This window comes from Gasterosteus aculeatus, chromosome 13, assembly GCF_964276395.1.
Source record: "Gasterosteus aculeatus chromosome 13, fGasAcu3.hap1.1, whole genome shotgun sequence".
Classification (NCBI taxonomy): Eukaryota; Metazoa; Chordata; class Actinopteri; order Perciformes; family Gasterosteidae; genus Gasterosteus; species Gasterosteus aculeatus.
Genome location: NC_135701.1, coordinates 16,601,560 through 16,626,314, shown reverse-complemented (window position 1 = coordinate 16,626,314; position 24,755 = coordinate 16,601,560). Strand labels below are relative to the sequence as shown.

General features: G+C 46.8%; 2 protein-coding genes across 7 annotated transcripts in view; both read right to left on the bottom strand.

Annotated features, from left to right (window-relative positions):
* Positions 1 to 24,755, bottom strand: part of LOC120830835 (uncharacterized) — a 192,074-nt gene that overhangs the window by 165,980 nt on the left and 1,339 nt on the right. Inside the window, exons 2-13 of one of the 3 annotated variants that reach the window (XR_013452014.1) lie at positions 22,172 to 23,493; positions 21,442 to 21,532; positions 17,967 to 20,726; positions 17,429 to 17,489; positions 16,428 to 16,553; positions 7,531 to 7,646; positions 5,769 to 5,934; positions 5,403 to 5,553; positions 5,122 to 5,255; positions 4,793 to 4,935; positions 4,604 to 4,691; positions 2,856 to 4,517 (exon numbers count right to left, since the gene is read on the bottom strand). Coding sequence is in view for 1 of the 3 variants with exons in the window: in XM_040195766.2 (XP_040051700.2) it covers positions 4,616 to 4,691; positions 4,793 to 4,935; positions 5,122 to 5,255; positions 5,403 to 5,553; positions 5,769 to 5,934; positions 7,531 to 7,646; positions 16,428 to 16,553; positions 17,967 to 20,726; positions 21,442 to 21,532; positions 22,172 to 23,478 (5,070 nt within the window). In the remaining 2 variants the exon portion in view is untranslated. Of the gene's footprint in view, positions 1 to 2,855; positions 4,518 to 4,603; positions 4,692 to 4,792; positions 4,936 to 5,121; positions 5,256 to 5,402; positions 5,554 to 5,768; positions 5,935 to 7,530; positions 7,647 to 16,427; positions 16,554 to 17,428; positions 17,490 to 17,966; positions 20,727 to 21,441; positions 21,533 to 22,171; positions 23,494 to 24,755 lie in introns of those variants that run through there. The other 2 variants (XR_013452013.1, XM_040195766.2) reach the window with 2 other exon arrangements.
* On the bottom strand, positions 295 to 2,503 carry LOC120830839 (beta-crystallin B3). Of its 4 annotated transcripts, none has more exons than XM_040195781.2 (6): positions 2,241 to 2,503; positions 1,794 to 1,891; positions 1,404 to 1,522; positions 1,137 to 1,269; positions 827 to 969; positions 295 to 722 (listed from the first exon to the last, which is right to left on the bottom strand). In XM_040195781.2, the coding sequence occupies exons 2-6, from the start codon at positions 1,866 to 1,868 to the stop codon at positions 461 to 463; spliced, it is 732 nt and encodes a 243-aa protein (XP_040051715.1). In that variant the 5' UTR covers positions 1,869 to 1,891; positions 2,241 to 2,503; the 3' UTR covers positions 295 to 460. The 4 variants fall into 4 exon arrangements, with proteins under 4 accessions (XP_040051715.1, XP_040051714.1, XP_040051713.1 ...); XM_040195780.2 differs by having other exon boundaries at positions 1,794 to 1,894; positions 2,241 to 2,458; XM_040195779.2 differs by having other exon boundaries at positions 2,155 to 2,411.

The window sequence follows — 24,755 nt, the reverse complement described above, 5'->3', positions numbered from 1 at the left end:
GACTGTGGAAGGGAATGCACTGTGTTGTGTTTTTACTAAGTGTGTACAAGTGTGAAATCACCTCCACTGCTGTTATTCAGGAAATATGTGGATACAAATCTGCTTAAGTCATGTGCTCTAATGCTGCTGGATGAGGCTTTGAGCCAGTAAAAGGTGCTCACACAACCTGCACATTATTTCAGTTCAAAACACAGACTTTATCTGCCAAATGTAGGCCTCATTATTTTCATGTGCTTTTTAAGCCGTCTCCACTGTGAATTACAAGTGTAACATCGACCAAAAGTAGTGCAAAACCCCAGGTCAAACATCTTTATTTCGCCACTGAAACGTACATGGCACTCCTCATTCTGCACAAGCATTGTTCGCCGTGGTTAGGTTAAGGTAGAGGGCAGGCACTGTCGGCAGCGTGGGGGGGGGAGGGGGGCTGTGGGAAGAGGAGGCAGATGTGTGAGGATCCTGCTCAGCTGGCTCCAGCCGTGGCGGGAGGGGCGGGAGGTGCCGGGGTGGGGTCGGGTTCGGGGCCGGGGCCGGGTCTGGGGCCAGGAGCCGGAGCCGGGTCGGGGGCAGTGAAACAGCCCCTCTTGTGCCACTGCATGTCACGCACACGCCGGACAGACTGGATCTGCGGTGCGGGGGCCTCCCAGTCGTTCCAGTGCTTGAAATCCCCTCTCTCGAAGATGAACTGCCGCCCCCTGTAGCCTGGGTACATGTAGCCGACCCATCTGGAAGAAAGGATTTGAGTTGAGTTGATTTGAGTTGTGAAGGTACATTAAATAAAATGAACAGCGGAGAGAAATGAAATGGGGGGATATAAGGAGGGTCTTACGTTCCGTTAAGCGCCTTGACACTTGCCACACGATCCTGAAAACCGTGGCCCCACAAACTGGGCACATCATCGTCAACGATCTCCATCTTTCTCCCAGTGAATCCAGGGCTCTCATAGAGGTGTAACTTGTGTTCAGCGCTGTCCTGTAGAAGGGAGACCAGACGCATGGACATATCTTTTAACGGTCTGCAGTAGACGCTGAATATAAAGATAAATATAATGTGTACAGAAGTAACACGTGGGACGCTTATCATTGAACACATTTAGAGAGCTTGATGAGTGCACTTTTGTATAGAGACCAGTAACCCACCACTTTGAGTGGCCTAAGAGACAAGAGGGTGTAGCTGTTCTGGCTGTTGGTCCAGGTGTCCCATCGTGGATACTCGCCCTTCTCCAGAATAAACTGCTCCCCTGTGAATCCGTGCTTATCATAACCTGCCCAGCTGAGAGGAAAAAGAGCTGAATGAAATTCATCTGACGCGGATACCAAACATGACAGAGTTATTGAGGAAACACTTTTCTTAAAACTTGTGTTTTGTTTTCGCAATACGGGAATTAAACATTGCGCATTACTTACGGTCCTGACTCAACTATCACAGATCCAACCTTCACCAGTCCCTTCCCCGTCACGTCTTTACACTCGGCAGAAAACTCCGCCTTGCAGCCCTGGAAGTTCTCAAACTCAAACAGCAACACCTAGATCACACAGGAGGGACCACAGAGGTGCAGGTTTACCACCATCGACACATTACAGAGAGGAGTTTGGGGGAAAGGCCTTCAAAGTGGCTCATACTGGTTTTAAAGAAGATATTTCTGCAATTGAGATAAAAACCCATTATAAATACTGCAGAATCCCTTAGAATAACTCACCAGGACACATAATGAGACTTTAAAGAGATCGATAGTCGCCGTACAATCCTTCCCTGGTCAAACCGGGTTTCCGTCTCTCACGCCAAAGTTCCAGTACCTTATAAGTGGCTCCAGCTCCCCCCTGGCTCTTCCCAGCAGCTAGCTGCTCCGGGGCGCTCTGCTGCTCCGACATACTCCTGATCCACTGCTCCTCCACTTCTTGGCAGCAGCACACCCACAGACAAAGCACCATCCATCAAGCACACACGGCCAGATGAACGCACACAGGAGGAAGTCTCAATGTCACAGCTGCAGTTTATAACTCACCCTTGAATAGGAGGAATGTATACATTTTTTCCAAATAGACAATAAAAATGGTTATCATTGAATTGACAGAATGATGTACATCATTATCCATTAAGAATATACAGGCATTTGAAGTATGTTCTATCACAAAAGGATACCAAAATCATCCAAACCTTGGTCTCCACTCGATGCAGCACCATCTAACTCCATTGCATTGGAATTATTACACCGACTGTGTCCAGTGAGTTGTTTTTTTTACCTGGGTAAGCCTGCTAGGAAGTGGTAGTGTCCTTTTTTTTTCCCGGTGCCACTTGTGGTGTTTGGTGAGCTTGAGCCATTAGAGGGCAGGGACGGGGGGGGTATTTATGGTTTATTTCTGGCCACAACAGCAGAAAAGGGGCGAGCTGTTGATACAGCAAGTCTGTCGCTCACATTGTGTCCGTTACGCTGCCTCTCAATAGGCAGCTGTGTTGGCACACGCTGCCCTGCCGGTCCGCCTGGCTGCCAGCGAGCACTGTGTGCGGGCACCGGGAGAGAGAGAGAGAGCCAAGAGGATTCAGCAAACAGCTCCGCTCAGCACAAACACACACACACACACACACCTCACGCGTTTCCCCTCCATAGATTTGGGTTTGTGTTATCAGCAGGATCAGATACATCCGTTCACAGGTTTGACTGGAGCGAATCTGCAGCAGCATCAAAGAAGCTTATCGAGCTTGAAGGTTGCGTTCTCAGACCTCACTCGAGTAAATAAGACTTGAAGAGATTCCGATGGACAGAAAGCTGGATTTACGAGGGCACACAACGCTTACTGAAAAGTAACGTCCACACGGTTACATTCAGCCGTGGGAACAGCAGACAAGAGACGTGTAGCTCAAGTAGAGTACATTTTATTAAGAATGTATTCACTTTAGAACACTGGCCAGTACAACACAGTGCTATATACATTTTTACTTTCAAATAAAAAGTAAAAAAAAAAGGGACAAACAAAGACATGAAAAAATAAACCTCAAATTCATGACAGAGTAAAACTTCATTTACAGAGAAACCAGGGACACTTACTCTGAGGACTCGATTAACGTATTCACTTGCATTGCACGACACTACAGACGACAACACAGGGCCAAAAAGAGGAGGCGTAGGTCAGATCTGCAGGGCATCAAGTGACAAAGTGCAGTGTGGCTGGATGGACAACCACGAGGAATAAGATGAAAAGCAGGCGCAAATGTCAATGTTTTTTGGGAGTATCGTGGAAGGTAGTAATCTAAACGATGTAGTGAACATTGGAGTAGTGTAAGCGAACGCCCCGACGCTCTGAGCCAGTGAGTTTGAGCAACGCCTGGTTCGACAGCAAAGATTGTGCATGCACACATTGATGGGGACAAAATCATGGGAAATTGCACATTTGTTGGAGAAAATATATATATATACACACACACACACATTTCAAACATGATTGAGGAGTGTGTCAGGGCCACAATTTGAAAGTATGGCTTGTGATGAATGCCTACAGCTACAATCATTTAAGCTGCTAAGGAGGGAACACAGGCTGATTAGTGTGGTCTTATGCAGTTACAGTCAAACCTTGGGACACATTTTCTCATTGAATGAGAAAACCTTTGACTGGTACTGTATATTTAAACGATTGAATAGTGTCTTTGTGCTGATAAGGAGTAGGCATTGACCGATACAAAGTCCCCTGTACGTCTTCTTAGATACTTACAAAAAAAACACAAGCTACAGAATGCAGAAACTGTGACACGTTTAGCGTTGTGGAGTGTCACCAATCCATTGTAGTGATGCATCCAAATGTTTTAAAAAATATCTCTCTGTCAGATCAATGATAATACAAATATAACATCTCCTGATTACAGTTACTAACATGATACACTCTCTACGAGCAACCAGCAGTGATTTGTTCAAGAAGGAAGATCATTAGTGTCTGAAATGTTGTCCTGTGGCAATGCTTTGTGTGACCACCATCGACAACCGGCTCGGATAACACACAAATACCCAACGCAGACACAGCCAGTGTGCACGTATTAGACGAGAAAGGAGACTAGATACAAACACCGTGGAAATGATCCGCTGGATTGTCCTTCAGCATGTGATGTAGGTCGTCTAGGATGAAGAGACGTCGTGCTCCCACACACTTACTAGTTCCTGAAATTTGGCTGGACTGGAAATAACAGCCAATAATCGCCTTTCCCGCCCAATTTCTCCTGGTCCCTATTAAAGTGTTTGTGTGAAGTGCCTCCGGGTGCAGACGTGCTTCGACAGGTTCAAGCATCATGAAATGGATAAAGCAAAGTGGCCCAATGTTTTTTTTTCCCCTTCCTTCTTTGCTTGCTTGCTCGTTGTTTTATTTTTCCACCAGCAGACTCTCCATAAAAAAGGCACCATGCACATTTATCAACCCAGATGGGAAAAGAACAAAAAATGAATAGAAAAAAAATACAACAGCAGCTGTAGACCTCTCCTCTCCGTGTCGAACATTAAGGCTTCAGTTTCATATAGATTCATCTGTTAAGGCAACCTAGAGGGGGGTGAGAGAGAAAAACCGTTGTCATGAATGAAAATAATCTCATTTGATGTTTAATACGCACAGGGAAAGGATCTTACCTCATTATGTACTTAGCTGTCATTGTCATACTGACTCAGGCGCTTCTTGGACTTAAGCTCTTTCAACCACTGGGGGGAGTCCTCCTCGCTACACAGATGAGACACGCGCAGTACAGTTAATTCAGGGGCTAACAGATACACAAGTGTTTGTGTCCAACCAAAACACTATCTGTAACTTTTGGGTCTTACCCATTCTCTTTCCCACCAGCAGGGGGCAGTACACGCGCTGCCCTGGGAAGAAAGGGGGACTTGGGAGAGCGAGAAAGCTGTGAGGAAGAGGGAGCCGCGCCATCGATTTGATTGTCAGAGTCGCCCCTCTTCCTCAGCTGGGCCTGACAACAGGAATGAGACCCATTAGGACATTGCTTTTAATACCAACAAATACAAACATATCACCTACAGCCCTACTTGCATAACACCAGCAGGGAGGGCTTAACAATACATATTTGTGTTCCATAAAAGAAATATGACAAGCTCGTATGGTGAATACATCTGACAAATGCACAAGGGAGGATCACCTTTAAGGCTGACGGGTCCATCCCGGGGAACAGGGCGATCCTCTGTGGCTGAGAGGAAACCGCAGCGCTGGCGTCTGCTCCTTTGGTCGGCTCCCCAGAGTCAGAGTCATCGTCCTTAGTCTCAGCTTTTGCCTCTTTCATAGGGAGAACACATATTTAGTACCCAATGTCAGCATAAAGTAATCAGTTGATAGGAGGTAGCTTAGGGGATGGGAGAGGGGGGGTAGTAAAACGTTAAAAAAAAGTGCTCCTGGAGACGTTAGCTCATCTTTGGCGCTAACCTGTTGAGTCCGTGTAAAGCCAGTCGTCAGTGGCTCCTCCCTCTCCCTCCGTCTGACGGGCAGCTCTGGAGGGCCGCGTCCGCGGCGCTCGTTTCTTCCCCAGGTGGGCTCTGGAGCGAAGAGCGCTGGTGTCTAAGAGAATGGTCGGGGTCTGGACACCCAAAAACAAGAGAAATACATCAGCTTACGTGCAGACAGACGAGCGTCAATGCATTTGCTGCTAAAACACGAAAAGACTGATCATCTATTAGTATTCGTTGAGACAAAAGCCAACTTCTTAAAACCACCATCCGACATAAGACGCTGGTAAAGGCACATGGGCCCTCAAAAAGAACGTGAATCTGTGAGGAAACAAACAGCACTTACATCGGGGAAAGAGAGGGGCTGGCTCCCAGGTGAGGGAGAGGGTAGGAGGCTGTCCAGAGCGTCAGTCTCAAACGGCGAGGCGTGATCACCTGACGTGCGAGTGGGAGTCGGCTTCCCCGACGAAGGGCTGGGATTGCTATCCGAGCTGGGAGTGGCAGGAGTGAGGCTTAAAGTTTAAAATAGAAAAAAATAGTTAACTAACACCTCAACAAACAACTGTTTGGTTACCACGGTTACAATCAAACAGAGTCTGAGTCACAGCGTTCCTTTTGCCAAAGCACCTGAATACAAGCTGCAGGCCTTAACAAAAGGATTTACAAAAATAGATGGAATAGACAATTATTTTTCTTCTTACTTTTTACTAAATTGCATTGCAACAATTATCCATTCATATTGTTTTTTATGTAAATGTTGCGATTCATTCTGTTTGCTTCCACAGGAGGTCAGTGGCGGACTGCAATGGAATGCGATGCAGCATTTTACACAGAGGAGCAAACACTGGAGCTATTCAGTTTTCTTATCAATTCCCAGAAAGATAAGAAAACCATCGATGTATTTTTTCAAATGGTGGTCAGGCTTTCACTCAAAACACAAAAAGTACGCAAATACTTTCTTTCTAAAACATTGGTTTTTCTGAGCTTTATCACTGAATAAAAAGGCATCACGTTGTGTGTGTTATACACATGAATCGGTAACAAGAGTTTCTGGTTTTGAAAAAAAGAGACAACTAGCATAACTTCATTCCTTTAAACCTTAAAAATGACAGAACAGGTCCAACCGTTATGCATAAAACAATATCCCACCAGAGCGTTAAATCTTTAAAAAGTTGCCAAATTTATAAGCCAACAAAGCTAATAATTAACTTCTGCATTAGTTTTGCAGGACAAGCCTACAGGCAGGTTTCAATTTGGGTTGTAGGAGACTTTTAAACGTTGCACAGTTTTCCTTTTAGTTGTTCATATATAGTTACTGTAATTTGTACTACATCTAAATAAGCTAAAAAAAATTGTTGTACAAGTGTACTGAAAGTGGAAGAGTTTATTTCCTCTTAGATGCAGTGAGAGCATAATCTGGAGTTTGTACTGGTCACCGACATTAACTGCTACATATAGCAAATGTCTGACTAAAAAATATGCATGCGGGCGGATATGTAACCACCGTGTTGTCCTGTCGGGAGATGCTCCGACTGAAATGACGGTTGCTGTTGGTTTATCACTCAGGGAGCCACAGCCAATGAGAGCGTGAGGGTCACCTTCAGCCCAAAGGTGTGTTATGTGTAGCATTTGCAACTCAAACAAAATGTTTGCATGGATAAACACAAAACACAGTGACTCATCTACATAGAGGAAATAAAGCGGTGTAGAAAAGAAAGGCAATTGTGTGAACACGTGGGCCATTAACTACATTCGGCCCATGTGTATTTTTGTGACAGTATCTGGGGTTTCAGATGAGGGATTGCAGGTCAGTCATGTGGTATTAAGACCACAACCCTTGAAGTCGTCGTGGTTTCAATGGTGGTACCACGTACCACATCATCTGATTTTTCAGACATTCTTTCAGGAGCGAAAATTAAGATGAAAGATGACCCTAATAATTTATTGTTGGCATGGCTTACATTGAATAGATGTTTCCCTTTTCAACTTTGACCGGCTGTGCTTACCATGAACTGGGTTTTCAAGCCTGATTGCTTTGCAATGAACACTTGGAATACTTTGTGAACATTGACTTGTGTTGTGACATCCGACACAACTAGTTTGTCTACCTGTCCTCGGTGCGCAGTCCGGTCTCCCAGGTCCCGTACTGACTGTCGGTGTCGCGGACCGGAGTTCCCGAGTCCTTTCCCTCCTCTTCACCACTGTCGCTCTGCTTCTGCTGCACCTGAAGGCAAAGGGAGGGAGCAATTATTAATAAAAGAAGAAATCATCATCATAAGAGTGACACCAATATTGCAGAAGCTCTGGCTTGACGCCGGGCATTTGAACTGGTCAGCGTGGTAAGTGTTGCATAGTGCTTAACTCTGAGCCAAGCTCAGATAGGTAGGTGGGTAATCAATGTCATCAGTGCTACTGAAGAGCCAACAGTGTTGCGTCCCGTGGAACTTGAGCAGCCGGCAGTGGTACGGTAATGAAAAGGTGAAAGGGTGAGTTAATAGTCCCCAGAGTGGGGACAAAAAAAAAAAAAAAAAGGAGATGGGTGGGTTGCAGAGTGTGTTTGCGGTCTACTGGACCATGTCTCTTTTAATGAGGCAGTACAGAGGACATACTGTCCCAAGAGCACACAGGGCTCACAGAGGCACGCCTGCTCATGAACTGATAACCATGGCCTATATAAGAAAAACAATAGAAAATCCTTCTGTCCCGAGATGTTGTCTGAGGGGTGGACAGGGAAATGTGATACACCTGGTCCGGTAATGGCCCAGGTCCGGAGACCATGAGGGCCGATCACTGGCGATGTTCACGTGAGCACAGACAGCGGATCAGAGATCTCATTCTCAGAGCCTCATGAATGCGATCCTTGTTTTCTTTGTGCATCCGAGAGCAGAGATACAACAAGGGTACTTCAAAAAGAGCGCAAGCGAGAAAGCGGGTAAGAAAGAAGAGTGAGGGTGTGATTTGGATTGAGGGAATACAATAAAGCCGAAGTGAGCAGTAAAACGAATAGAAGGACCGCAGGGCAGGATGTCATTCATCAGCTAAGCCTTTCCTGACAGGAAAGAGAACGCGGAGCAGTGAGAGTGACGTTCAACATCGCTCCCTGCATCAGAGAAAGTACTTGTTCCCAACTTCCTCCTCTTCTCAAGAAGAGGACTCACATTTTTCATGTCGACGTCACAGGGTCACGCCACTTATCTCTAGATACACAACCTCTCACCCAAATCATGCACTAATGTCAATTGAAAGCAGACATTGAACAGCTGGGCGGAGGTGTGAAATGAGGCAGCTTTTGACCTGTGTGATCACAGACACTGCTGTGAAAAATGGCAAAACTAGGTCTCATAAAATGCTAATAATAATAAAAAAAATACTATCCTTTGTATGCGCCTGTTGCTTAACCTCAAAACACACCCATCGCACCCTCACCCGAGTACAGACAAACATTGCCTTTGCTGGAACACGTTAGAGAGGCACCAGTACGGCCGTCTGCTCAAAGCGGTTGGAAGCCTTTTAGAGGCCCTTTCATACTCTCATACCATTTTTTATTCAGTAAAATCAGGGCCTTTCACCGCCTTTGTACTCTACCTCAACTGCACGCATTTCACTTTTCTCTTTTGATGCCGCCTGCATCAACGCGCAGACAGAGCCACGTTCGACAGGTGTACCGGACAAACAATTATACTTAAAACCGTTGAAGCACTGAGAGGAATCAACTGTTCTGCTGAATGGAAACCCACTAGTGCAGGCTGTGCTAACAGCCGCGAACAAGGAGGCTATGGTTGCCTCAATAGGCAGGCCTACTGAACCAACAGGTCTAGCAGCAATGATTTGTAGCTGTCAGTGGGGGGGGGAGGCTTTTCCTTAATAACATTTGCAATAGCCTGCTTCCGAGACAGGAAGGGTGCGTCGGGGGGAAACAACGTAACAAAGAGCGGATGAATGGAAGGATGAAGTAAAGAAAGAGCCGATCACTAAACGGGGCTCAGCGACGATCTGCGGAGGAAGCGGCTGGACCGAGGCCTTGGAAACTAATACTTAATAACACAACGATGGCACCACGTAGCCCGACGACACACTCACCAGGGCGGAGGGACTGCGGTTTGTGGATTGCTAAAAACCTCAACAGGGAAATAGAGAGTGTTCCTTGAAAAGGAGGTGTGCTGCAGAGTCAGATCAGACGTTTTGAACCACAGAAATCTCTGTTGAGGTGTGAACACAAACACACACCTCAGTATCGCACGGCAACTCACTGTGGCTGTATCCTGCTCGCGTTATGAGCTTCTCCAAGCTATTGTAAATGGGTTTGGTCATGACCATGTCAAGTACCGTGAGATCATTAACAGCCATGAAAATACCTTCAATCACGACGGTACACCGGCAGTGCGCCACCACTCCCCATTTCTCCACTCTCATCAATCTGTGTGGGGCGCAGTGGGAGCAGTAATGCACGCAGCAGTAATCAATATCAATATCCTACAGATATTCAAAACAACTGCTCCGGCAAGCACAAGTCTCATGTCCGTGCTATTCTTTTGCTAAACAAGTGGCGCATATGGACACAGGTTCACTGCTGTACAACAGAAGTCTGGTAAGAACGGGGGAAGGGGAAGAATGCAAATACCTGACTCGGCTTAACAGTTCTGCTCAGAGGGCAATGGATCTGAGGATTATTCTCATTTCTTTCAGCCTGGTGGTGTTTTTGTGATTTTTGCAAATATGCCAATTATTTTAGTAGCATGCGTGCTCCTCACTGTCCAGATCAATGCGTTGTTGTTTGTCACACACTCACACCAGCTGACCCCAAAGACGATTAAAGGTACAAAGCAGAAACAACCTGCAGTTACATGTCGACATAATAGTTATAATATTAAGATAACAATAGCAATTACAGTTACCATGACATTCTAGTTGTTAAATCTGTGTTTTATTTTAGTAATGCTAACATACTTCTCACAGACCTGTTTGTCCAGTCATCAGGTTAGACTGGCCTCCCGCAAAACAAACATCTCCCATTGACTGAGCTCAACAGTGGATTTATTTATTTTAAGTCAAAGATTAAAAAAAATGCTGTCCGAGCAAACTCTTACTGCATGCCACAGGTGAATTAAAAAAAACTCAAATCCAATCAAACCTTTAATGTCTTTAACCTCTATATCTATTACCTCCTATAATGGCGGCGACAGCTTTTCAGAGCCACCCAATACCAAAAACATGACTGTGGGGACACTAAACAGTAGAGATTGTCAGGAATGTAGTTTTCACTAGTATGGTACATGTACTATACATACAGCTCCCACTTAGTCCGCATCTATAGACATAAAGACAAGTTTGAACTATTTTGTAATTAGGAGGAACAAAAAGTGTCATCTCATCCACACATCGCTTGCTTCCTGTCTTTGGCTTACTGGCTATGTGGACACGGTCCATTACCATTCAGCCATTACCGGCCTCTTACTGTCATTCACCCACTTAACACAGGCCCGGTGGTGGGTGGTGGGTGGAGGGGGGCACGTTGCTCCCAGAGACCACAACCTCAGTCGATGGTGTTTCAGGTCTAAGAGGATGTCGCAACACAAGTGGGGACCACACGGGCGAGATAGAAAACAGTCCTTATCTTAATGAGGGTTGTGAGTCACGAGGCGCTGGACGGCAGTTCAGCAAACAGGCGTAACCTAAAGATAGCGATGTATCCATTGCCCTACATGGAATTTCAAAATCTGTCCTTTATATAGAGCTCAGGCCAGGATGGATATCAGGGTGGAGACAAGTGGAATCAGATTTGTGTTCAGTTTAGTTTTAGAGAATTCAAATTCTACAGCATAATTTCCCTAATCTTGTTTTTCCCTATTGTGTCAATCATCTAGTCAAAAAAAGGAGAAGAAACGTAGGGGACACAATGACCTGAAGAACCAGTTTAACACACGGCTTTACAAAACAAAGAATGGTTTACATTGTGCCAAAGACAACGCGAGAGACGGAGACAGATGAGACCAGGGAGGCAGATTGACACGTTCTTCACACGTCTGGCTGGAGACCAGATAGTTGCAGAAGGAGCAGCTGCTACCACAGTAACATTACAGGACTGCACCAACATTGCTGAAAAATGCCTTGAATTCCAATTGGGCCTAATTTAACTTCAACAGATGTTCAAGTCCTACAGCTGGCGGCCACATAGTTGACCAACTCCTCGGGTCAGAGGAAATACGAATCGCTTTAGTGCCTGGCTAAATACTTCTGTTTAAACGGGAATCAGAGGATTACCGTGGTAGAGGTGCTTCGCTGGTGTGTGTCTGTACTTTAAGTGCGTGTGTGTGTGTGTGTGTGTGTGTGTGCGTCTTACAGCGGTGGGGGTGTTGGGTGCGGTGCGCCTGCGTAAGGACAGACGTTGCTGGCTGCGCAGCGAGAACCTGCGGATGGACTCCCTGCTGCGGGAGGCCAGGGAGCGCAGGGAGTTGGTTCTCTTGAAGTCCCCCGTCCCGTCCTCCCCTTGTCCTCCCCTCTCCCCCGAGCTGGACAAAAAGCCCAGTGCCCCGTGAAGGGAGCGACGGACGTTTCCCACCCATCCTGACATCTGAGACTGGGCCACTGTCAGCTTGTCGCCCAGGTACTCCATCACAGCCCGCTACGGAGTCGGTGCGCCGAGACTCTCGATACTGTCGCAGCGACAGACGGTCATCAGCGGCCAGGTGTGCTGGAGAGGGGGCAGCCCCGGGGACGGGGGTCGTAGGTACGACGACAACAGTCAGTCAGATGTGGTGAGGATGATGCAGTCTGCTGCTCACAGCGCTGCAGAGAGGAATAACGCCGGTCCGTCCCTGACCGCTACAGGACAGAGTGTCCCCTTCCGTTTCACTTCTAAAAGGCCTTCCTGCAGTGCCGTCCTAATGCAGTTGGGACTCTGTTTTCAACTCATCATTGTCAAGGCTCCAGCCCGTCGGCCTCAACTGAATCAGGAAGCTTTCTAACACAGAGATTTGCTTTGCTAGAGACAATGTGCTCGGGACAACAACCGAGTGGGCACGTACAGGTTGGAGGTTATGCAAGAGCAGCACTTACAAGGAGTTACGCACGGCACTACTCTGTGAAATAACCTAAACAACTGCTGCACTTTCTACCAAAAGAACAGAAAAGACACGCAATAATAAAAGAAATCTCATCCACAACATGCTCGTTACGTTTGCCACAACATGTGCTGGTAATACAGAGTATGAGAATTCGTTTCTTTGTCAATTATCCAGATGTGAGAGCCTCTGTGCAAATTCCAGCCTCAATGACATCGCTCCCGGAGCTTTCAATGATGCGTCAACTCCAAAACAAGGCCCGGGTTGAAAGTAGAAAAAAAAAAAAAAAAAATCCATCCATCTAGCATAGACTACATCTCCATGGTGGCAGACACTCGGCTGCCTTCTGGCAAAAGCTGCGTGGAGATATGGTGCAGGACAGCTGGTGGCAAAAGGAAAGCTGCTAAAGTCATTCGTATTCCACAAGGAAATCCAGAGGGCAATCCATGCAGCGCCAGACAGAGGAAACAGCACGGAGCAGCGTGCTGGGGAAGTCAAATCCAGAAGGGGGGAAATCAAGGAACGAGAGTATAAAGGTTTCTCTCCTCGTCTTTTTTTTTTGCAGGTACGGGCAGGTAGCAGAAAATGCGTCAGCACTGCTGCTCTCAGTGCTGTAGGACTCACTGTCAAGGAGAAACTGGGTGGAGAGAGGGAGTGTGGAACGGAGTCAGGGAATTAAAGAGAGAATGGGAGGTCCCTGGTACAGAGCGGGAGGGAGAGAGAGAGGAGGGTGATATATGCTATGCAGTGCGGCGCTCTATCGCTCCAGCCTCGTTCAGTTGCAGGGCAAGACAGGGAAGTGTCAGCGCCAACGCGGAGAGGCAGGGAAACCGATGTAGAAGAAGGGATGAGAGATGACGTGACAGCAGGAAAAAAAAAAAAAAAAACAGGGAGAGGCAGCTCCAGAGAAAGTGAGATACGAACAGATATGAACAAGTGCTCTCATGCAGGAGTGTGGCTCTAAACAAGGTTTGTTAGCGCGGTGCAGCCAAAAGCAAGCGTCACAACAGTCCAGTGGATGTTTGTCCAAGTCTCGCCGAAACAGACAGGGAAACATTTTGGACGTCTGTTTTATGGGGCCGGTGAACCGGTAACCTGAATAAAGCCGCAGCGGGACACTGCAGGCCCACTTCAGCGTGCAGCTAACAGCTCTTTCAAGCTGAATCCCTGTCCACATATGCCCCCTGCAGGTAATCTGATTCACTTCTCTTTGAAGTGTCGGGTTCTCAGTTTTCGACGGGCGCACAAACTGACCTCTCTCACGATCACGCCGGGCGGAAAATGGCTGCCTCTTTGTTGGGTACAAGCAAGGACGAGGTGACACAGCCTGATGCAATTGAATTACTCATCTGAAGTGTTATGAAGGTTACTGCAGTATTAGTAACAGCAGCAACATCATCACTTTCCTCTAGCGAGTGGTACTAGTAACATTACTATTGACTCATATCCTCTATTTGTGAGGAGTGAAATAAGGCTCAAAATAATTGGTAAAAAAGTTACTCAATAAAAAAGGAAATCACCCCAACAAATATGTACTAAATTTGAAAAAACAGTGAAACAAATGCTGGTTCCAGCTTCGCAAATTAGGAAATATGCTGTTTTTATCATATTAACGCTTTTGGGCGTTTAGAAAAGTCAGCATTTTGAAGGCAACACATTAGACTACTGGTCAATTTTGGATGTTAAATTATACATTTCATGAACATATCCCAAAATACCGTTTACATTTTTTTAAATTTATATAGGAAATAATGATAATGGTTATGTGCCTCATTGCTTAATCAATTGCTTCTTAATGCCGCGTCATGGCTGCTCATCACTTCCCCCTCTTCTGCTGACATCATCAATCTGTGCGCCGCCCCAAAGAAAAGCCCAACTAGCAGCGCACAAAGGAGATGAAACAGGATGCAACTTAAGTAGCCACAGCTCGGTGTATATGATAACTACCTATTAGCATTATCGGAATTAAGTCAGACGGCTTTTATGAGTTACGGAGGAACCTCTGTGATCAGAGAGCGGAGTTGTCACTTACCCAGTATGGAGTCAGGCAACAGTACCAGATGTACAACACAGCTCTCAGCCTGGTGCCCATCTCTGTTCTGCCCCACTCGCCAGCTTCAGACCCTCCGCGGCAATGATGTCACCACACATCGATTAGCTCATCGGTGGGAGTCGGAGGACTCTTCCACCAGTAAATACGAGGTGGGAAGAACCATCATGTTTGAGGGAGCACGGATGTATTTTGGCAAGCGTTGCACCGATCTTACTTTTCCAGACCGGACACGGAGACCCGGGGTTTGTACCGATTTCATACGGGTTTAATTTTTAAGCTTTTTAAAAAGCTGTTTGGCTCACTGTGTGGGAGAAACTAAGAAACCTCCCTGAGAAAGACAACAGGCTTTATTTAAACATTGATTTACCAACTTTGTAAAATAGAATTGTCACAGATACCCGATCAAGCGTTTTGAAAATTAGACCGGTTTACGATATCAGAACTCGTGAATCTCTGAATTTGACATTATTTGTAATTTCTGCAAATCCTAAAGTCAAATTCTTTAACTTGTATATATAGACATCGTATTTTCTGTTCAGTTTTACTTTACTCAGATATGTATTTTCTTACTATATTAACTAGAACTAATTGTATTATATTAATTTTTATTGATCAAAATAACAATTGTTAGCTGCAGCTTTGTATTTGATATTTTTTTAAAGTAGTACTTTCTTACACTACAAGAAATATCATGGTGAAATTCAGCAGAGACACAAATCAGCTTTTTGAATAACAAATGCCAGTATGGAAAATAAGCAGTGACGCACCCTTCCTGCAGTTCACCCAGTAGTCGCATTAAAAGGTTCCCGCAAATGTGTATGTGTGAAATATGTCAAAATTAGTCATTGACAATCCATACGAGGGTGAATTCCCACATTTCAAGTGTGTGTTACTTTGCCTGCTGCTACATCTTTAGTTGCACCACATCACTGTGGTGGAGCTTTTTTCAGACTCAATAACACAAGAGTGAAAGGGTGATAATTAAGTAAAACGTAACCACTAGGTGGTGGTAGTAAGCTCTGTATCCCACAGCATACAATTATAAGACACAATAAGCTGTACTTCTGGTTTCCTGGGGTAGGGCTTCAATCCAAGCGTAAAATTAGAGTCTCCGTGACAAAAGGCCATCTGAGCCCAACGACCGATATGAATAAACACTGGGCATGCTTAAGTATAAAAGATATTTCAGTGTATATAAAGTGTGTAGTTGCAGATATGCAGATCCTTTTTCGTAGATATATGCAAACAAGACAGGGGCGAGATGTGAAATAATAAGAGTTACCAATCAACACGGAGGAATACGCTCACGCAAACAGGAAGTGTCTGCTTGGCGGCGGAACACATGATCATTCCAGGCCGTTCACGCATCAGCTGTCTCACAGCTTTCTAAAAAGATGAGCAGTGAGAAAATGTACTCATTAAGCACTTAACTCATCCAATCCGGAATTACAGGCCCGAGAGGATTTTTGGCCATATTATGGAATGTGTCAGGTGAAGGAGAGTCTCACAGGCTTTGCCTTCAGTATTAGTCACCGACTCTTTACTGATCCAAGAACAACGTCATTCAGCTGTCAGTCAACTAACTGCATTCCTCTACCTACGTCTATTTTCAATACACACACACTATCAAAGACAAACACAACATTGCACACGCTCACAGTGCAAACGCTCAGAGTGCAAACACAAGTGCACACAGATTTCCCTCCCTGTTTCCACAAAGCTTTGTGATAAATATTCCAAACTGCAATCAGTGATTATAATAATTACAGCGAGCCATGAAACCGAAGCAAAGGCTGAGGAGGAGGAGGCGGCGGCTCCTCGTCTCATTGCGTCACATCTCTCCTGCAACCCTGTCGAACGTTCGCAGAGGCCGAGCGGCAGTCAGACTCACCCAGCTGGTGCCGTCCTGTTCGCGGTGGGCGCTGCGACTCCTCATCCTGGAAAGGCTTCTTTCCAAAACACCGCTCGAAGGTGCCGATCGCCGGGAAACACTGCGAGACCGCATCCTGTTTAACTCCTAACACACACACACACACACACACACACACACACACACACAGTGTCAATGTCACACCATATAACCTTACACACATATTACTTTGAACTTGTACATTAGCATGCTGGATTCTGCGGTGTATTTGGAGTTAGTGAGAAATTCACATGCCACATAAAAAGTTAGATTGAGTCCTTTCAGCAGTGCCATTGTATTGCTTTCAAATGGGACAGCTGATTCTGAACTGTTGGAATATTTATCACACACACACACACACACAGTAACGAAACAGTATTTTGACAACTGGGAGATGGGGAGCATGCACACGGTCACCCTCCCACCGCACATACACAGCACAGTCCTCCAAGCCGGATGAGTATGACTCAACTAACTAAATCAGCATATTTCAATGGACCAGGTTGTGTAAATGTGTAGGTTATTACATTTTTTAAATGTTAACTATATTGAAAAATCTAAATTTGGTACCCAGCAAATATGCAAAGGCAGAATAAAAGATTAGTTCAAGAAAAGAAGAAGAAATGTCCACGCTGGAACAACAGCCCCTTTTGTCCAACAGTAAGTTGCTCACTGGTGACACGTTAGTGGGACCAGTTTATCAGAGAAATAGCCATTTGTTAACTGAATATTTATTTAGACTAACTGACTATTCAGTCTCTGATTTGTTCTGCTTTTTGGGATGTAAAAGGTAAAAGCAGTGCATTAGTCGATCACATTTCACCACAAAACAATAAAAAAAAAAGATGAAATACATCCAAATACCTCACGCATATACAACACAGTAGTGGAACAATAAAGCAATGGCAATAACAATATTAATACTTACACACACAACCTACACACATGCACACATTCCAGGGAGCCACGGGAACTAAAGGTACCTTAACCAGCTTTAGATCTTATTCTGGGTACAAGCAGGAAGCCACTGAAGGCCCGAGGCGTCTGATGGGGGTCAGTGAGCAGGTCAGAGACGAACAGGAGAGCCCGTTGCTACATTTTGGCACTTTAATTATGGCACGCGTACAACGTGGTATGATTGTGTGCACTTTGTCCCACATGACTCTTTATCTGGCATCAACTATATTAAGTGAATCTTGGAGCAATTAAAAATGATTATTAACAAAAAATGTCATTATAAAAAAGTAGGAGTCAAAGGTTTGGACACAATTTCTCATTCAGAGAGCAAAAATGAAAACCGTTTCCATGAACTGAACTGGCTACATCTAAAGGGAATAGAAGTGGACGTCGTCACCTTGATCTCAACCATTGGTTTCCAGTCGAAAGCATTCCAGCAATCGCCATATTGTTTTTTTGCAACCAAAAGTGACCCCGATATTAGTCAAATTTATTTTGTCAAAATGTCACAATTCAGCACAATTTCTATTGAATATAATAAATAGATGGATGTATCCCACCCACCTGAGAACCCTGTGATCTCCTCTGGGCGAGCACCTCTCCCCTGCTGTCCGGAGCCTGCTGAGGCTGCGGCTGCTGCTGCGGCTGCTGCTGAGGCTGCGGTTGGTGCTGCGGCTGCTGCTGCTGCTGCTGCGGCTGCTGCTGCGGCGGCGGCTGCCATATCTGCTGCTCGGGAGCGCTGCTGGAGGGCCTCTGTGGAGCCAGGAGCCGCTCCCCCTGCCTGAGGAGGAGCTGCTCGGGGCTGATCTTGGTGCTACTTCTTCTGGTCAGCGCCACAGGTTTGTCCGCGGACATCTCAACGGGCCGGAGCTCCCACGGGTCCTGGAGAGACGTCGTCCACACTGGGCTCGTGATGCCCGGGGTCAGTTGCGGCAGCCTCCAGCTGACATCTACGTCCGGCGTAGGCGGGTGTGATCTAGCTCCGAACGCCGCGTCCACTCCCTGAATACCAGAAACGGCAAACGGGTCTTTGCTGGGAGAGGGCTGAACTTGAGACGTGAAGGAGTCTATGTCGAGGATGGCGGGTCGGTAAGGCGCTTCCCCTCGCGCAGACGGCTCCTTCCAACGAGTCGCGGGGTCGCTGCGCTGAGAGGGGGCCTTGGAGAACGACTCGTTTCGGCGCACGGAGTCCAGATCCAACACTTGAGGCCTGAGAGGCGACGACTCCATCCTCGCCCTCTCCTGCCTCTCTTTTAGCCGCTGCCTCTCCCCTTCCTGCTGCTTGGCTACGTGCCTCATTTTATCTGCCTCCTCCCTTTCCGCACTCTCCCTCAATCTGCGCTTCTCCGCCTCCAAAATGTGCTGTCGGTCCCTCTCGGCTTGCTTTTGCTTTTCCAACTCCAAGAGCCGTCTTCTCTCCATCTCTTTGATTTGCTCCAATTCCACTTTCCTCTGCCTTTCCTTCTCCACTTCCCGTTGCCTCAGCCTCTGGTTTTCTAATTCCCGTCTCTCATTATCGAGTTGTCTCTGTCTCTCCCTTTCTAAATCTCTCTGTCTCTGTCTCTCCAGCTCTCTCTGCTTTTCTCTCTCGACCTCTCGCCGATGCTCCTTTTCCATCTCCTTTTGTCTTTCCCTTTCTTTAACAAGCTCTTTCATTCTTAAAAGCTCCTGTTCTAATGCCATCTGTTTCATTTTCTCGGCCTCCCTCTCCGTCTTCTCTCTTATTCTCTGCGTCTCGAGCGCCATGAGCTGCTGTGTCTCCTTTTCCTTCTGCATCTGCTTTTCAAACTCTAATAGTTGTAGTCTTTCCTGCTCTTTAATTCTCCTCTGGTTCTCCCTTTGCACTTCCAGCAACTGTTTTTCCTTGTCCAGCTCACTTTGCCTCTCTTCCTCCCTTTGTCTTTGCCTCTCCTGTTCCCGCTGTCTCTCCCTTTCCTGCTCTTGCAGTTTCTCCCTCTCCATCATTCTCTGTCTCTCCATTTTCTGTCGTTTTTCTTTCTCATGTTGTAGCTGCCGCTCCTTTTCGATCTCCCTCAGTCTCTCCAGCTCCTGCAGTTTCTGCCACTGTTCAAGCTCCAACTGTTTCTGCCTTTCCAGTGCACGTTGTTGCTCCTCGAACTCCCGTTTCTCCTTCTCAAAAGCTTTCTGTCTTTGCCTTTCAAATTCTCTTTGCATTTCCCTCTCCTTCATTTGTGCAAACTCCAAACGTGATTCCTGGTCCGCTTCCAGCAGCCTCTGTTTTTCCCTCAGAAAAAGCTCGTTCATTTTTGCCATGTGCCGTTCCGTCTCTTTCTGTAGTTGTCGTCGCTTTTCCTCCTGCATGATTTCCTCTGCTGCCGGTCCGTCCAAAGTGGATCTTATCCCTCTTTGGGAAATGTGGTCCCTCATCATCAAGTCCTCAACCTGATCTTGGGAGTTTTTTTCAAACGCTTTATCTAATGATGGATTCCTCCTTGTTGTAAGAAGCTTCCCTGGAGAGCCTCCTAGTGCGGACCTCACGGAGAAATCGTCAAAGTCCAGGAGGCTTGGTCCTCCGTCAACAGGAGAAGCCGGCTCCTGCATTTGTCCGGTCAGAGCAAAGTAGGTGGCCCTGGGTTTCGGCTGCTCTTCTGACTGCAGCATTTTCAAGCGTTTAGGAGCCGCCGCCACTTCTTCCTGTTCAGCTTCCGGCTGCCTTGCCCGGTCTTCGTTCAAAGCCCCTTGTCCTTCCCTTTGCCATTCCTTGAGCGCCCCTTTCTCCACACTCGTATCGGGACCTTCGGAGGTCCACTTTTGCAAAGCGCCAACTCTCAGAACTCGAGGCTGCTGTTCCGGCATCGGAGCCGAGGCTGGTTCGCCAAGTGCTGATCCGGCCCCCTCGGAGCGCCTGGAGCGCAGCGTCATGGCCTTATCCTCCCGCTGGGCTGACGGGATGTCCTCGCTCACTGCCCTGCTCTCTTCCACAGCCTGCACGGTGTCAAAGGCGTGTGTGACCCTCAGAGGACTTGATGGAGATAGAGGCTCTTGCTGGGCGGCAGTGACAATCGTTCCGTCGTCCTTACCGCGTTCGCTCTTAAAGGGCGTTCTTCTCAGCGACTCACTAGCCTGGTTCACGGGCTTGCTGTCCTCCACCAGCAGCACAGAGTGCCTCTCCACAACATTTTCAAACAAGGATGCTTTCACTGTGTGTGCGTCGCTCCCGGGAGCACTTTCCTTCAAAGTGGCGCCCGACCCCTTTCCGGCCTTAGGCCCTTCGGACGCGGAGGCCTTTTTCAGCAGCTCTTGGGAGTCACTTAGATCCACAAAGGTCCTCTGGTCACTGGGGGCGATTGCTGCCTCTTCGATCTAAAAGGAAGTTCAGAGAAGTGTTGAGAATTGTTAAGTGGGAGCGGCAAACTGGCCACTTATTGTTCATTCAAGTATCCCACAGAAGTAACAGGAGAAAATACATCCCTCAAAAAGGATTTAAAGGGATTGGGTGAACAACTGCCAGCTTAGTAATGGTATCCCCATTGTTCTACGTCGGCCTCATAACCGTGGGTGTGGTGCCGAGGAGGGAATCAAAGTCGCTCTGCGTTGACCTTTTCCCAGTCATCTCCTATGTGCGTGTGTGTGTTTCATAACCGGCAGTCACCGGGGATGATTATTGTGCGACCTGTATTGTGTTTCACATCTGCGGTAGTGACAACTCGTTTTGCTGCAATGCACAATTTCCAAATTGTTATCCAAGTAAATGTTCTTTTGTTCTTTATTAAAAGTCAGGTGTCGACAGCTGACTACTGTTAAAGTTGTATTTCCCCTTGGTTTACTAATTCAGGCATGTCATTAGAATAGTTAGAAATAATAAGAATAAAAAAAAAAAGGTGCACAATATCACTTCCATCATGTTTAATCTACTTTTCAGACTTTACTTGTTTCTGCTATTTGCTTTTTATTTGGAACAGAGTAAAATACAACTTGGTTTAGAGACATATTTGGAAATATTCCTTCCCATTTGTGTGTTAAACATTGACGGACCACAACAGAAACCAGCGCCTACGAAGCGTATTCCCCTTCTTACCCTCCTCTGAGGATCTTTGCTGATCTCATCGCGGTCTGTCGCCTCACTGAAGAAAACATTGCCCAGATCTGGCGACCGCTCGAATGAAAACCTGATGAACATACAACATCACACAAGACAAAAGCCATGCATGACAATGGAACTCGTGGACAAACACAATGGGCCGAAGCCAGCCGAGGCTTTGAGACATTCAGCTTGTATGAGACGTGCGGCCCCTCGCATGGAAAATGGACGAGATCAGGCGGCAGCGGGCGTCAAAAAGGTACTGTGGTCGAGTCGAACAGCTTTAAAAGAATATACAGGAAGTCACAGAAACAGTAATGTCCTGTTAGATCCCAACTAATAACACAATTATGTTTATAGATTAAACCTTAGTTGCACAACATGAGATCTATTGCCTACAATCTAATGTGACATATTACAAGTACACATAAAAAATAGATCTTTTGGGTAAACGTGGGGATCGTTAAACTATGAGGAAATCAGCTCTGTGGTCTGGCGTTTCCCATCATGCTTTGAGTCTTGCAGTAGTAGGTTTAGGGCAGCGCCTGGCTCCAAAAACTGCGGCCGCCTCGATCTCGTGAGGTTACCTTTGACCTTGTGTACACGATTTTCCAAGCGAGTAGGAATCAAGTCAGACACAAATGTAACGAGCGTGCATTGTGCGGCGGCCATAGATTCCGAGCAGGGGGGGCTCGTCTAAAACGAGCCCATTCCGAGCAGCTCTTACCTTTTCGCCAGGTCGAGGGGGCGTGGCCGCGGCGCAGGTCTGGCTACAGGACTCTGGACTGGTGAGGGGTCCTCGGTCAGCTGCCTGATGATCTGCTGAACACCCACTGGTGGTTCGGTATCAGGGACCGGCTGCACTGGAGAGTGAAGATCTGACCCTTGGCCCGGGACGCCCGTCCCAGGAGAGGAGGATGAATCGAGGAGGAGACTGATGCGGGACTTGATGCTGACTGCACGCTTATCCTCTTCAGCCTCTTTCAGATTCTTTTCTATACCATCAGTACTTTGTTGTGGCGTTTTCTCCGGCTCCCTCTTTTGTGCCGCTTCTTTTTCCTCTGGCGTGTTCTCATTAGCGTTTGCTTGGGGAGTTTTACGGTGCAGAGACAGACCGATCGACTCAAACCTGGCGGTGAGATCCGCCGAAAGTGGTCGTCTCGCCCAGCGAAGGGAAGGAGCTGGTGTCACGGTCGGACTGTCGGGGAAAATGGCGGACACGGGTCTGGGCCTGGACGCCCTTGGCTTTGTTCGCAGTACCACTGCTGCCTCTGGATTTTCTTTTTCCTTTTCTTCTTCTTCCTTCCCCACCTGAGCAAGAAAACCCATGGACTTGGCTCTGGTAATGGAGCCTCCGCTTTTGCTTGATGTCCTCGGTTCCTTCTCATCTTGATTTTTGGTGGATCCAGACCACTCTGATGCTGAAAGTTGTTTAAGACTCTTTGAGTACACCAGGTTCGAAGAACGAGGTTTCTGCCTTTCTTCTGTTAAAACAACGGGTTTGCTGGGGTCTCCAAGGTCGAGGGGAGGGGCGGGTTTGAATGGCTGAGCGATTGGCTTGGTTGTTTGTCCAGTGTTCAACTTATTGGTTGTTTTAAATGAGGTAGGGGAAGGCCGGCTGGGGTTAGTCAACAGTGGCCTGGGTTTGCCAGAGGCAACCGGTTGCTGAGGTTTCGGACTGCACGGGGGCTCTGGTTTGTATCCAGCGAGGCGAGTGGACTCTGGCCGGGGCTTGGCCTGGGGCTTGGCCTGGGGCTTGGCCTGGGGCTTGGCCTGGGGCTTGGCCTGGGGCTTGGGTGCGAGTATGGGCTTAATCGTGGGGTTTCTCTCCACGGCGAAGGGTTTAGGAGTGAGCCGTGGCTTGGCGACTGGGGCAGGTTTGTTTGGTTCTGGGCTGATAATATGGGACTGGTTGATGGAGGAGATCTCATTGAGGCCCTTATTGCTGGAGTCGGTCAAAGGACTAAGGTGAAGCCGCCCTCCGACCGCGGTCCTCCCCACCTCGCCAGTCTGAACCTCCACCTGAGCAGCCATCTTCTGGAACACCACCTTTTTGGTAAAAAAGAAAGCGATTTCAGTATCAGTAAAGTGTTCAGTATCTCTACATTGATGCAATACAGAACTAGGTAAGTCCAGGTCATTATCAGCTTCAAGGCGCTCACTCTATCTAAGCATTGCTGTGGACTTTGTTTTGGGAGTGCCAGTGATTTTAGGGTTATTAGTCACGAACAGGTTGAGGCACGCATGTTGACAGCAGTTTGTTAATCCATATTTCATATTGATTTTATGTTTTCCACAAAACGTGGTTTGTCACATCACAGGACACATTAGAAAAAGAGTAAGTAATAAAGTAAAAGAACTAGAGCTAAATTTAATAGTTGCTTCAGTTATACAGGGTTCTAGTATTGCGCATGCTGGTGGCTTACTGAGACGCAGGCATAACAATCAAAACTATTCTATCTATCAAGTCTATTTTGGGATAATTCAGGATAAAGTAACTTACACGGATTTGAAAGAAATACTGTTGACACGACGAGACATTATTGTCATGCACACTGGAAGTCTCTGCATCCACAGTTGTGATTTCTTAATGAATATTACAGAACTTCCTGTAAATAGTCTTCCCCGCAGACATCTACATACTACACACTGTGTATGTAGTATGTAGTATGTAGTCTGCTCGGCCACATATTTCAGCATGAAGCCTACGATCAATAACCATATTGGTGTTTTTATGTGTATTGCTAACCTGAATTACTGGTGCAGCAGTGATCGGGCCATGTGGCTTTAAAGGTAGATCCTGACACCCAGCTACACAACCGTACCGCGGCATTTTTTATCGTTCCCATGTTGTAACACATGGAAATCAGGCTTAAGATACCGAATGAGGAATTCCACTGGAAGGGCACACCACATTTCCATTTGAGCGTAGCTCCTCCCCTAATGAGCTGTCACATGTTTATCTTGCACGGATTCTTCTAAAAACAGGAGACAAAAACGAGATAACTGGAGATCATCGAGCGAAGGAGCCTAAGAGGAACACACGTTGTGTCAATAAAGCCCACTTTCTCCAGTTAAAACGCCTGCGACAAAGCCAGCGGGGAAACAAAAATCACAACAGAATGGCCCATTCCGAAGAGTTCTTCACGGTTCGCACGCTCCCATTCAGAAGCAAATGAATGAAAATGTTCCCACTGACACGGACTTGAGTAAACATAGTCACACCCTCGCATGTGAGCTGATCTACAGACCTAAAACGCAACTAAACACATGGGGGAAAAGACATTAACTCAATAATGATTTCATCATGT